This window comes from Arvicanthis niloticus, chromosome 15 (assembly GCF_011762505.2).
Source record: "Arvicanthis niloticus isolate mArvNil1 chromosome 15, mArvNil1.pat.X, whole genome shotgun sequence".
In the NCBI taxonomy this organism is placed as follows: domain Eukaryota; kingdom Metazoa; phylum Chordata; class Mammalia; order Rodentia; family Muridae; genus Arvicanthis; species Arvicanthis niloticus.
In genome coordinates this window covers 359,775-374,847 of record NC_047672.1, presented here as the reverse complement: position 1 = coordinate 374,847, position 15,073 = coordinate 359,775, and the positions used below count along the sequence as shown (strand labels likewise).

At 38.3% G+C, this 15,073-nt stretch overlaps 1 protein-coding gene across 1 annotated transcript in view; it reads left to right on the top strand.

The window, feature by feature from the left end:
• The window catches only part of LOC143434485 (uncharacterized), a 42,864-nt gene that overhangs the window by 4,374 nt on the left and 23,417 nt on the right, over positions 1 to 15,073 (top strand). The window contains exons 2-5 of the mRNA XM_076913208.1: positions 2,187 to 2,313; positions 2,510 to 2,570; positions 3,161 to 4,438; positions 4,518 to 4,560. Coding sequence (XP_076769323.1) covers positions 2,187 to 2,313; positions 2,510 to 2,570; positions 3,161 to 4,438; positions 4,518 to 4,560 — 1,509 coding nt within the window. The remainder of the gene's footprint in view (positions 1 to 2,186; positions 2,314 to 2,509; positions 2,571 to 3,160; positions 4,439 to 4,517; positions 4,561 to 15,073) is intronic.

Below are 15,073 nucleotides of genomic sequence, written 5' to 3'. Positions count from 1 at the left end.
AGCTGAAAAAAGTTTCATTTTGTAAATGAACCACATTTTCTATATTCATATTTTGGTTGATGGGCATCTGGATTCTTTCCAGTTTTAAGTTGTTATAATTAAAATGGCTATGAACTTAGTGGTGTCCCTACTCTAGGTCACCTGCCTTCACAGAGTTCCTCCTGTATCTTCTGTTTGTGCTTTGAGAGGGTGTGGGCCCCTGGGTATCCATGATGGTGCATCAAGTCTCTATTAGGTTAGGAGGATCCTCTCCACTGAGGCCAGACGTGGCAGCCCAGTTAAGGGTACAGAGTCCAAAGACAGACAGCAGCTTTAGGGACAGCTCCTGCTACAGGTGTTGGAGGACCATCATGAAGACTGAGCTGCACATCTGCTATTTCTGGACCAGGATCCTTTGTCCAGCCTGTGTGTGTTATTGTTTGTGGCTCAGTCTCTGAATGTCCCCAAGGATCAAGGTTAGTTGAGTCTGTTGGTCTTCCTGTAGAGTTCCTGTCCTCTTCAGGGCCTTCCATCCCTTCCCCAACTTTTCCATCAGCATTACCAAGGTCCATGCAATTTTTGACTGTGGATCTACCCTTCTGCTTCAGTCAGAAGCTGGGTGGAGCCTCTCAATGGATAATTATGCAAGTCTCCTGTGTGGGAGCATAACAAAGTATCCTTAATAATGTCATGGATCTGAGCTTGTCCATGTGTGTCTCCAATTGAATGAGTTTTTATTGCCCATTCCTTCAGTCTCTGCTCCAGCTTTACTTCTGCATTTCTTTTAGACAGGATAAATTTTGTACTGGGTGTCTCCAGTGTTGTGGTTGAATCTGATCCTTCAGGTGTTGTGGTTGAATCTGATCCTTCAGCTTTCTTCCCATGCTCCCATACATTGACCATTTGGCCTCTGTCCCTCAATCACATAAGATACTGTGCACACATTTGCTGTTCAATGCTATGCTATTTTGCAAACCTGGTGGTTTTATATTTTTAACTTTATTCATTCTGTTTTTGTTTTTTTTAGACTAAATTTCTCAGTGAAGCCCTTCCTGTGCTGATTGTAGATATAGAAACCACATAAGCCACGTGACATGTTTTTGTTCAATAAGCACATGCTTTTGTGCTGCTCTTAATCCACATCTTCATTTTGAAATTCGGCCAAATATCTAGATTATATTCTATTTCTCCAGATGGCTTATGCTCATGTCATCAATATGATCTGATGCTTAAGATTCACTGAATTGCAGGTGTATGATGTTCTGCCTAACTCTTGTGTTTGTTGTGAAATTTTTGAATAAATAAGTGTATTATGGCTGGGTGCATGAATAGGAATATCATATGTGCCTCATCTTTAGTGTTGTCAGAAAATGGCCTCAGAACTCCTGATCTTGAAGAAATGGACAGGTGTTGGTCCACATGTGTATGCTAGAAATTGACCACCATTATGTGGAAGACCAGCAAGATCTTTCAACTCCTGAGCTATATCTCCTGAACTACAGTCTCCATTTCTGATCAACATATACATTACTAATATTTTCATCTGTCCATTTTTAACTGTTTAAACATACATTCACTTTTAGTAAAATTTAATTGATGTTGCTGTTTAAACTGGTTCACTTCATGTTTATGCAAGATAAATACAGAACTGCAGTGAACACATAATTTTTTGCAGGAACTTCAGTAAAGAATTGTGAGTTAATTCTATCATTTTTGTTTCCTGGTTTATTTTTGTAGCACAGTGAGGTTCTTAACATGTAACTTTTGCTGTCCTGAAACTCATTGCATAGACCGTGCTGGGATCCAGCTCAATGACATACACCTGCCTGTACCTCTGTGATTAAAGACATGAGCAAATATATGCAGCTTGCCCATCACTTTTGTAGTTAGCAATTGTTGATACAATTTTTTCAGATGTGTGCTCAGTACTGTTGATTTGTTTCCCCCTGCATATCTCTCTCAATTGCCATTTGTGTTGCAAGGCTATATCCTATTCAAAAGAGATCAGAAGGGACACAGGTGAGCCTTATATTTCAAGTGCCTTCTAAACTGACATGGTGATTATATTATAATTCATATGTCAGCAAATAAGTGGAGGAATCATGTGAATTATATGATTATATTGTCTAGGAAGCACACATTTACTTTGTAGTGATGTTACAATCACACATCATGCTTTGTTTTGTATACATGTTGGGATATTTTAGGATGCAGTGACTTATGATGATGTGCATGTGAACTTCACTGCAGAAGAGTGGAGTTTGCTGGATTCTTCCCAGAAGAATCTCTACAAAGATGTGATGCTGGAGACCTACTGGAACCTCACTGCTATAGGTAAGACTGAATTTTCTTTTTCTTTTCAAAATAAGGGGAAAAGATTTCTTGGTTACTGATGATCATCTCTCATTTCAGTAGAGAACAAGTAATATTGATTTGAATAAATCAGGTTCATTGCTGTGAAAATTCAGAGTAACTTCAATTTTGCCTAATACCAATACCATATCATTCATTTTCTGGTACTGTGTTTTAGGCTATAATTTGAAAGATCATCATATTGAAGAACAACATCAAAGTTCTAGAAGTCACAAAAGGTAATTTTAATGTTTAAGCTGATACAAATATGCCTGTGAGGAAATTTTAATTTGATCTGAAAGCTCTAAAGGAAAGCAGGTGTGTAAAATATCAATCCTTTTATTGTAGCTATGATTATAATATTCCTTCAAAAATATGTACCTCAATGTCAGTTACCTGATCTGTGTTTGCAAGGCACTTCTGTAAGAAAGAAGAGAAGGAAACAATGCCTTAAGAGATTCCTTTATTTGATTTGTATCTCCATTAGAGCTATGTTGTGGAACTACCAATTTGTATAGTCTCATAATATTTAGTAGTTGCAGAGTGAATAGTGAAAAACATGTATCCATAACCTTCTAATAAGCAAATACTCCATGATAAAGTTGGTGACACTCATATTCTTTAGTGAAATTTTAAAGTTTATTGCAAAGTCATCATACATCATATAGAAATCTCATATAGAAAAAGGATGTCATGAATGTGAGCCATGTCATAAATTTTCCCACCATCACAGGTATTTTCAAAGATGGAAAACAACCCAGAGTGAACAAGAACACCATGAACATCCAAAGTGATGAAAGCTTAAGATCTGAGTGTTCTTTATTATTAGACCAACTGTAATATTTATTCATATTGGTAAAATGATTGATCAGGCTAATGAATGTGGTAAAGCTTTCACATGTGCCCATTATTGTTGCAGGCATGAAAGAAGTCATACTGGAGAGAAACCACATGAATGTAATCAGTGTGGTAAAGCCTTTTCACGTCACAGTAATCTCCAAACTCATAAAAGAACACATACTGGAGAGAAACCTTATGAATGTAGTCACTGTGGTAAAGCCTTTTCACATCACAGTCATCTCCAAAGACATAAAAGAACACATACTGGAGAGAAACCTTATGAATGTAATCACTGTGGTAAAGCCTTTTCATGTCACAGTAGTCTCCAAAGACATAAAAGAACACATACTGGAGAGAAACCTTATGAATGTAACCAATGTGGTAAAGCCTTTTCATGTCACAGTCATCTCCGATCTCATAAAAGAACACACACTGGAGAGAAACCTTATGAATGTAATCAATGTGGTAAATCCTTTTCATGTCACAGTCATCTCCAAACTCATAAAAGAACACATACTGGAGAGAAACCTTATGAATGTAACCAATGTGATAAAGCCTTTTCATGTCACAGTACTCTCCGATATCATAAAAGAACACACACTGGAGAGAAGCCTTATGAATGTAATCAATGTGGTAAAGCCTTTTCATGTCATAGTCATCTCCAAAGACATAAAAGAACACACACTGGAAAGAAGCCTTATGAATGTAATCAATGTGGTAAAGCCTTTTCATCTCACAGCAGTCTCCAATGTCATACAAGAACACATACTGGAAAGAAACCTTATGAATGTAATCAATGTGGTAAAGGGTTTACACAACAAGGTCATCTCCAATATCATAAAAGAAAACACACTGGAGAGAAACCTTATGAATGTAATCAATGTGGTAAAGCCTTTTTATGTCACAGTCATCTCCAAACTCATAAAAGAACACATACTGGAGAGAAACCTTATGAATGTAACCAATGTGATAAAGCCTTTTCATGTCACAGTACTCTCCGATATCATAAAAGAACACATACCAGAGAGAGACCTTATGAATGTAATCAATGTGGTAAAGCCTTTTTATGTCACAGTCATCTCCAAAGACATAAAAGAACACACACTGGAGAGAAGCCTTATGAATGTAATCAATGTGGTAAAGCCTTTTCATCTCACAGTAGTCTCCAATGTCATAAAAGAACACATACTGGAGAGAAACCTTATGAATGTAATCAATGTGGTAAAGGCTTTACACAACAAGGTCATCTCCAATATCATAAAAGAACCCATACCAGAGAGAAAATTTAGTTATGTAATCAATGTGGAAAAACCCATTTATAAGTGAAAAGTCTCCAGAGACATAAATGATCACATACTGGAGAGAAACTGTGTGAATGTAATTAATATGGTAAAAGCCTTTTCACAAAGTTTTTGTCTCTAAAACCATAAAAGGACACATATTGGGAAAAAACCTATGAATGTAATCATTGTGGTAAAATCCTTTCCATAAAGATTTTCCCCCAAAACATAAAAGAACCCATATTGGACAGAACTATGAATGTAATCATTGTGGTAAAAGCCTTTGTATGTTCCACTAGTCTCAAAAACATAAAAGATCCCATATTGAAAGAAACCTCATGAATGTAACCAATGTGGTAAAGACTTTTCACAACTTTACTGTAGAAGACTGCTCTGCCAAATGTTGGAACCCATACTGCCAGAAGCTTGGGGGCTAAATTGTTCTGGCTTATACTGCTGCTCCAGTCTGTGGGTCAGGGTTCAGCAAGAGAGAGAGAGTGAGAACAGATGCAAAGAATGGAGACCAGACAGAGTGTGATTCAGTCCCATTTATTCTTGTCTTTCTCTCTCCTCCCTTCTCTCTTCTCTCTTTCAAAGTCTCAAGTCCCAAGTCCCTAATCGCAAGTCTCAAAATCCCAAGTACTTTCTTCTGTCTGCCTCTTACTTTTTATACCACTCTTAAGTCTCACTTCTTAAGTCACACCTTTAAGTCTCACACACCCAAGGGAAAATCCTGGCTATCTAAAACAAGATGTTATCAGAGTGTGCTTAACTGTTGTAAGCTATTGAAAACAAGTCTCTTGTCAGGGTATATGGCTCAAGATGGCTGCAAGGATGGTAGCCACTCTCTGTTGGCTCCCCACACTTTACAGCCTTCATTTTTATAAAGACCATGTACAGGAGAGAAACCTTATGAATGTAGTCAGTGTTGTAAAGCATTTGCAAGTCACAGTCATCCGCAAAGACATAAAAGATCACATACAAGAGAGAAACCTGCTTGTATATTAATAATGTGGCAAAGTCTTTGTATGTCATAATTCTTTACACATACAGAAAAGAAATCACACAGGAGAGAATCCTTATTAATGTAATCACTGTGATAAAACCTTGACAATTCACATTTATCTGTGACTACATAATAGAACACATTCAAAAGAGTCACTCAGTGTCATCAAGGTGCTAAGCCCTTGCATGTGGCAGTCATTGCTTGATACATAAAAGAATACATACTGTAGAGAAACTGCACGGATTTCATGAATGAGGTAAAGTCTTTGCATGACACTGTACTCTCCAAATACTTCATGTAACACACCCTTAAGAGAAACCTTATGAATGTACAAACATAGAGACGCCTGTGCCTATCACTATAGTCTCCAAACACATAAAAGACCACAAATTGGACAGAAATGTTGTGAATGTCCTCAAGTTGGAAAGTCCTTTACATGCCACAGTATTCTCTGAATATAAAAATCAACACATACTAGAGAGAAACCTTCTGAAAGTAATCAATGTAGTAAAGCCTCTATGTGTCCTAATTATATTTAAATGCATGAAAGAATTTATAGTAGGAATAAACTGTGGTGGTTTGAATATTCTTGGCCCTAAGAAGTGGCAATATTAGTATGTTTGGCCTTGTGGGAGTAGATATTACTGTTTTGAAGGAAGTGAACTCCTAGGGTGGTGGTCTTTAGAACTCTGGCCAGTATAAAACAGACTATCCTACAACCTGGCTGGATCATGGTCTCTTCCTGACTGCCTTCTCATGAAAATGCAAAACTCCCAGCTCCTTCTCCAGCATCATGGCTGCCTGCATGCTAACATTCTTCCTGCTATGTTGGTCATGAACTAAACACTTGAAAGTGTAAGACAGACCAAATTAACTATTTGCCTTTAAAACAGTTGTCTTGGTCACAGTGTCTCTTCTTAGCAATGGAAATTCTATCTGAGACAGAAGTTGGTACCCCAGGATTAAGTATTTTTATTGGTAGGCCTGACCATGTTTTTGTTGGAAACAATGTGGGTTTTTAGACTTTGGATTTGTACTTTTATTAAGTGGAATTTCATGGGCTTTCCTAGGAGAACACATATGTACTAAGGGTGGCTTGAATTTTGTATGTAGTTTTTATGTTTTGCTGAAGAATGTTGCTGTCTTTTGCTCTCATCTGAAGGTAAAGAGGTTTATTTTGTTAATTGCATTGATGAAGTCTCAGGAAAGACAAGCATAGCCTTTGGCCTGTGTCTACTCTCATGGTGATTGTTTTGATCATGCTTAGTAATCTTAGAAAGGAAAAATATGAAATGTTAGCTTCAAGAGAAAATCTCACCAGGAAGTTGAATGAAGGTATATCTTGTGATCTAAGATACACAATGCTATTAAAGAAATGGTGATATGGCAAGATTCCATCCACCTAAACATATGGATGTGAAGTTGTATGAATGAGAACTGTATAATGTTAGGCATTATTTTTATGTGAACATAAGAAGATACAAGTATGTGTCAAATTGACAGATTGTGATTACTATACTGGGTTTTCAGTTTAAAATCTAAAAGGATATAGGATATACTTAGGTCCAGGCATGGTGGCACACACTTTAAATCCCAAGAGATGAACATCAAGCAGATCTCTGATTCAAGTCATCCTGGTACAGAACAAGTTTTAGGTAATAAAAAGCTTAGATATGGGCAAAGTGTTATGTTGGGGTTCACACTAGCCCCACGTTGGGGCGGCCAAAAAATGTTGCGGCCCAAGCCGGCCCACATTTGGGAGGCCACTGTATCCCGGCCCAAGCTGCCGCTCCGGTCCGCAGGTCGGGGTTCAGCAAGAGCGAGAGTGAGGATGGACTCGAAGAATGCAGACCAGACAGAGTGTAATTCAATCCTGTTTATTCTTCAGTCTAAGTCCTAAGTCTTGAGTTCCTAGTGCCTAGTCCCTAGCTCCTAGTCCCTCCAAGTTCCAAGTTACTTCTTCCAAGTTCTCTTCCAAGTGCCTGCTACCTGTCTTCTCTCTGCTGTGTCTGGTTCTCTCCTCTGTGTCTCCCTAATGTCTGATTCTCTACTGTCTGCCTCTGCCTTTTATATGTCTTACTTCTAAGCCACGCCTCTAAGTTACACCTTTAATCATGCCTTTAGGTCTTGTCTCTAAATCTGATCTCTACACTTCTAAGTCATACTCTTAAGTCACATACCTTTAATCTCACACACCTCTAATCTCACGCACCTTTAATCTCAAGGTATCTAAACCAAGATTATCAGAGTGTGCTCAGCTGTTGTAGGCTATTGTAATCCAAGTCACATGTCAGGGTATATGGCTCAAGATGGCTGCAAAGCTGATAGCCGCTTTCTGCTAAAAGTTGGCCCCCAACAGTGTTACACACGTATTACTCAACATTCAGAAGATAGAGCCATGCAGATCTCTGAGTTCAAGATTCATCTACAGAGAAAGTTCAAGGACAGCCAAGCTTAGGCAGTGAAGTTGTTGGAAAATAGAAAGCTGGTGATGAAGTAATAGAAGGGGCCATGTTTGGGCCCCAGCAAGCAGAGGAACTCAGGAACTTTGTCCATGTGGCTCTGCTTTTAGAGGAAAGAATAGAAGGGAAGACTGAGACAATTGATGCTGGTTGGCTGTAGTTAGAAAATTAATGGTGATGAAGAAGATTTTCACTGAGGTGAAATCTTCTGCTGTTTTCTAAGAGGAGAAAGAAGTTGTATTCCAGAGGTAGCCAAGGTTGTACTTTGTGGTGCAGCTTGACTCAGTCCTATGTAAGACTCACCCAGGTGGCACTGGTTTTAAGGCATGAGTGTTTCATGCAGTGCAGCTAAGGCTTGACACCATGAAGAGAGCATGAGAGGAATGCAGTCAAGAATTTTGTCACAGAAGAACCCAGCATATTGAAGATGTCAGTCCCATGGGATGAGCAGAAAGAACAGCAGCAGCAATTGAGTGGAGCCAAGCAGAAGCTAGTGTACTACAGAGGGAAGAGCTGGAGATGAGACCCAGCTTCTTTTGAGGAGCACAGATCATCTGTGGATCCCAGACACTGGAGCAAGAAGCTATAATTTTGAAGTTACTTTGGAGACCCCAAGAGTTTTAGATTCCTGAGCTATGGGATACCTTTTCAGGAAAACTACTTTCAGGAAATAAAATCAGCCAAAGAGAAAGCATTGTGTTGCAGTGAGCAAAGCAGGAAGGAGTTGGAGATCTGAAGAACAGTTTGACATCAGACATGGAGATGCAGAGTTTGGAGATTTCCTTGCTGGCTTTTGGTCTTCTTTTGGCCCAGTATTTCCTCACAATGGTGATTAGGAATGGTGACCTATATTCTGTGAATTTGGATGGATATTATGTGCTATATTTATGAACGTATAGGAGATTACAGTTACATGATTGGAATGATCTCAGAAGAGACTTTGAACTTTGGACTTTTAACATTTATGAGACTTCTATAGATGATGAGGACTTTTTAATTTGAACCTCACATATTTTGTATGTATGCTATTTTTAAATATGGTCCCCATACACTCATGTGTTTGCACAGTCATATGGGGGCCAGGCAGTGGAATGTGGTAGTATAAATATGCTTGGCTCAGGGAGTGGGAGGAAGTTATTATGAGATGTGGCCTTGGAGGAAGTGCATCATTGTGGGGGCTTTGAAGTTCCACCCAGTGCAGAATGGGCCCTCCTACTAGCTCTCTGGCACACAGTCTTTTCCTGGCTGCCTTTGGATCAAGTCTCAGCTTCTTCACCAGCATCATATTTTCTTTCATGCCTGCCTTGCTTCCTGCTATGACAAAAAAGGTCTAAATCTATGAAACTGTAAGCTAGTCCCAATTAAACTGTTGCTTTTATAAAAGTTGCCTTGTTCATGATTTCTCTTCCTAGCAATGGTAACACTAAGACAGACACCCTGGAAGTGTATTTAATATGGCAAGTGTTTGCACAATTCTCTAGTCTTCATTATCATGAAAGAATGTGTATTAGAGAAAAACCTTATGGATATGTTTAGTATAACGAAGCATTTCACACCTCTGTAGTCTTTATCATTATGAAACTATTCATACTGGACAGTGTTTACATACTGTGCTAAAGCTTTTATGTTATGGGGTCCACTGAGATCCAATACAACTCAAACACAGGACAAGGCAAATGATAAGAATTTATTGTAATCAAGTCACTGCTGATACATCAGGGCCACCAAATTATACTCAGAAGCTTAGCTGCAATATCCCAAACTCACCCCCACCCTGAACCAGAAAGTTATATAGCTTCCAAAAGTCAAACCCACAAAGTCCTGTGCCAAGTTACAGTTACATTTTTCTCCCAATCACATTTTTTTTCCTGTTGTTACTTTATGTCAAATGAAACAGAATGTAGGTTGTATGGTCTACATTATCAAAGCCATTTGTTCTTTTGTGGTTAGGAATATGCATCATATTTTGAGAAATAAAACATGAATAACAAATTATGTTAGGAACAGTTGTTATGTTTTAGGAACAAACCATAAATAATAAAAGCTGGTCAGATATTATTAAGTACACAGGTCCCCTATGACCTGGAACTTAAACTTAGTTTCAGTTTATGATTAAATGAAGGGTGGTAACAAAAAGGCAATCTTTAGGGCAAGTTTCTTTTGCTTCTTCCCAATATTTGTATATTATAAACTTATTAGAATATATAACAGAGCACATATTGAAGATATATCTTACAAATGTAATCAATGAGATAAAACCTTTTCACAACACAGTCATCTATGAACATAGAAGAACACATCCTGGAGAGAAATGCTATGAATAAGCAATGTGGTAAAGCCTATGCATGTGGCAGTAGTCTTAGAAATCATGAGATAAAGTCATAATGCAGAGAAACCCCATAAACGTGGTCAGTGCGTTAAAGTTTTGTACTTTCTGGTATCTTTATATAAGAGTAAACTCTTCAGCATGAAATCAATCTATTAAAGCCTTTGTATATCTATCTCAGTAGTCTTTGAGGACCCTCAAGAATACCAAAAGTAATCTGTGACTACAAAGAATTTGGTAAGATCTTACCCAACATACTGAGTTACTCAAGATTATTTATTATGAGGAAAAAAATGTGACAAGCGTAACAACCAATTCAAACTTTATGATGTCTCTCTATTTTGTTTGCATTTGCAAACTCAATTGTAATGCCACTGCATTTTCTTTGTATTTTTTAAGTTAATCATGTATCCAACAATGTTGCTGAAAGGGCTTATCAGCTCTAGGAATTACATTTGGGAAGTTTTGGTCTACTTGTATCATCTGCAAATAAAGATAATTTTGGCCAGACAGTGGTGGTGCATACCTTTAATCCCAGCACTTGGGAGGCAGAGGCAGGTGGATTTCTGAGTTTGAGGCCAGCCCGGTCTACAGAGTGAGTTCCAGGACAGCCAGGCTTATACAGAGAAACCCTGTCTCAAAAAAACCAAAAAAAAAAAAAAAAAAAAAAAAAGAAGAAGAAGAAGAAAAAGATCATTTTACTTCCTTCTTTCTAATCTTTATTACCTTCATTTTCTTCAGTTTTATTGCTCTTGCTAAACTTTTAGATAGTATTGTAAATAGATATGGAGAGAATGGATCACCTTGTCTTGTTTGTGAATTAGTGGAATTAATATGAATGTCTCTCCATTTAATTTAATGTTGGCTATAGGTTTGCAGTAAAGTGACATTATGTTTAGGTATGTCCCTTGTATCCTTAATCATTCCAAGAACTTTATCATAAAGTGGGATTAAATATTGTCAGAGAATTATTCATCATCTAATGAGATGACCACTTGTTTTATTTTCTTACACATTAAGCACATTATATTAAACCATTCCTGTATCTCTTTAATGGAGAGCCTGCCTCATTGATCATGGAGGATGATCTTTTGATGTGTTTTCTATTTAATTTAATTTATTTTGTTAAATATTTTTCATCTGTGGTTTTAAGGGGAAATGGTCTGTAATTCTTTTTTGTAGCCTAGTCTTTATATTGATTGGATATTTGATTAACCATGGGTTCACAAAATAAAATCAGCTAAGGTTTCTTCTTTTTCTATATTGTTGAATACTTTGAGGAGTATTTTCATGAACTCCTCTTTGGAAGTCTGGTAGGATTCTACCCTGAAACTCATGGCCCTGGCCTCTATTTGTTGGCAGACTTGTAATGACTTCTCTTTTTCTAGGTATTTAGGTCTGTTTAAGTTATTTACCTTAGTTTGATTTAACTTTGGTAAGTGGAACCTATTGAGGAGAATTGCCTTTTCTTTTAGAATTTCCAATTTGGTGGAGTACAGGCATTTTAAAACTGTCTTTACCATTCTCTGGCTTTCTTCATTGTCTGTTATTTTGTCACCATTATCATTTCAGATTCATTAATTTGGATATTCTCTATCTTTTAATAAGTGTTTCCATTTTGTCTAATAAAAGGCTCAAAGGACCTACTCCACATTTCATTAATTCTTTGTATTCTTCTCTTTCTATTTTATGGATTTTGGCTCCTGATTTGATGATATCTTGATGTCTACTTCTGTTCTTCATTGCTCACTCCCTTCTTTCTGTTCTAGACTTTAAAGTGAGCTGTTAAATTGCCAGTGTTGTTATGTAGGGATTTTGTGCTATGAACCTTCACCTTAGAAAAAGTTTTATTTTCTTTTATTCCATAAGATGTGCTCACAACAGTCTGTAACTCCAGTTCCTGGAATCTTATATCCTCTTCTAGTCTCTATGAGCACCAGGCACACACATGTTACAGATATGCATGTAAGAAAATACTCTCATAAACTAAAAGTAATAAAGTCTTGACTCAACCCTTAAAAGTACTTGTCACCCCTGCTATAGACCCAGGTTCAGTTCCCAAAACCCACATGGCAGATAATAATCATCTGTACCTCCAGTTTCAAAAGATCCAATCAATGCCCTTTTCTGACCTCCACAGCACTTCTTACACATGCTGCACAGATAGATATACATGCAGGCAAAACACCCACACACATAAAAAAAAAGTAAATAAACCAATTTTTAAATAATAAACTGAGCCAGACATAGTGGCACATACCTTCAATTCCAGCACTCAGGATGCAAAGTCAGTCTAGCCAACATACTGAGCACCAGGACAGCCAAAGCTACATAGTGAGACCCTGTCTTAGAAACTGATAGATAGATAGATAGATAGATAGATAGATAGATAGATAGATAGAGCTCTTGTTTAGGCCATGCACAATCTTGTGTTCAATCATCCACATACATGTGAGTATAAATAAATGTCCATTTCCACCCTTTACTTTCTCTTCTGTTTTAAATTATTTTTTTTTATTTATTCTTTGTTCTAGAGATCAACCTGAGGACCTTAGACAAGTTTGCTACTAGTGAGCTACATTCTTAGTGCAAGCCCTGTTTTTTCTCTTTTCATTTTTAAGTGATTTAAAACAAATGCAAAAACAACATTTATGGAGAGGAGTGATAGCTCAGTTGCTAAAGTGTTTGCCCTGCAAGTACAAGGACCTGAGTAGTATCCCCAGGACACATGTGAAGAGCATACAGTGCCAATGTGGGAAAAAGCAGAAGACTGGTAATGAGGAGAGATGACCCTGTAATTAGGAGTACTTGCTGCACTTCCAGAGGACCCAAGTCGGGTTTCTTAAAACAAAACAAAACAGAAAAGCTGGGCATGGTAGCAGGCACACACCTGTAATCCCAGAAGTGTGGAAACTAAGACAAGCAGTTCCCTGGGGCTCACTAAGCAGCCAGCCTGTCCTACATGATGAGTTCCAGGCCACTGAGAGACCTTCTCCCATTAATAAATACAGAAAATAAAGAAAGAGAGAAAGAAACAAAGAAAGAAAGGGGGAGGGAGGCCACTGAGAGACCTTCTCAAATAAATAAATAAGTAAATAAATAAATAAATAAAGTGGATGGCCACTGCAGAACAACACCAAGGTTGACCTCTGGCCACATGTATATGTGTACATAAATGTTTACATATGCACACACCTAAACAAAACAAGCAGAAGAAAACCAGCATTTATGGGAGAACTAATGTTTTGTGTATGTATCATAAAACCTTACTGTAAGGCTCAGGAAGCCCCCAAAGGGGACCCCACTCGAGTCACAGGATGGCACGCACCCAAAGGACACGCTAAAGACCAACTTGCTGCAAGAACACGAGGTGGTTTAATGGTGGAACGTTCCGGGCCAACACGTGTCTCAATGTAGGAGCCAGGGGCATCGACCTCGTGGCTCCGGGGTTTAGGGTTAATATAAGCTCGGAGTGGGGAAAAGGAGAAACTTTCGCAAGGGTACACAAGATTGGTTGTTTTCCTATTTTTGAACATCTGGCCAAACCGGTCCATGGGGGCGGGGAGCAGTTCCTGCAGGCGGATGTTTATCTCTTATCTTCATTCCTGGGATGACTCAGTAGCCCATTGTCCTGTAACTCTGCATTCTTTGTTTATGGATTAACTGGCCTCTGGTTGGCAAACCAGAGTGGCAACTTTAGCTACCCAGGTTAGGGAGAAGGAATCTATAAGGCCGTTTTCTTTTATATATGTTTTTCATGGGACCCATAAAATTCTCTTTTACTACAGAATTCTAACTGGCCAGTAAATGGACTTTTTAAAAAATGTTTTATTGGGCCGGGAGGTGGTGGCGCACGCCTTTAATCCCAGCACTTGGGAGGCAGAGGCAGGCACATTTCTGAGTTCGAGGCCAGCCTGGTATACCGAGAGAGTTCCAGGACAGCCAAGGCTATACAGAGAAACCCTGTCTCAGAAAAAAAACAAAACAAAACAAAAAAAACAAAAAAAAACCAAAAAACAGAAACAAAACAAAAAAAAATGTTTTATTGGCATGTATTAGTTATGCATGATGATTGGTTTCATTGTGACTTTTTATGTGTTAATATAATGTGTTTTGTTCATATTTATCACTCATCACCCTTTCCCTCCCCTCTCCCACTGATCCTTTCCTCTTCTCAACTAGTTTCTCTTCTACTTTCATACTGCTCTTTCAAAGATTTACTTACTTTATCTGTATGCATGGATGTATTATGGGTGCATGAGCTTGGATAATATATAAAATATGTATATGCACACACACATATACAAAACACACACACATCGTGTATGTGCAGATGCAGGAGACAAGAGCATTAGTTCCCCTTGAATTGGAGTGACAGGCAATTGTGAGCTTCTAATGTGAGTGCTGAACCCTTGGAACCTCTGGAGGAGCAGCAAGTGCTCTAACTGCTGAGCCGTCTCTCTCCAACTGCCTTATCTTCTTGTGTCTTTGGGGTTGCTTACTAAGGAATGGGCAATTTACCAATGACTATAGGGCTGAAAAAAGGCGTTCCTCTCCCAGCAACTAGCAACTGCCTATAGATCCTCACATAGGGGCAGGTCGTTGTGAGCGCCTCCTCCTCTTGCTTTTTTCCCCCAGCATGTTTGTTTTTCTGCTTTGCATGTGCCTGGTGCTGACAGAGGTCAAAAGAGGGCATTAGATTCCCTGGCACTGTGGTTACAGACAATTGTCAGCTACCATGTGGGTGTTTGAGTTGATCTCAGTTCCTCTGCCAGTGCTCTAACTGATGAGCCATCTCTCCAATCCCCTTCAGATATTTTAAGTATTT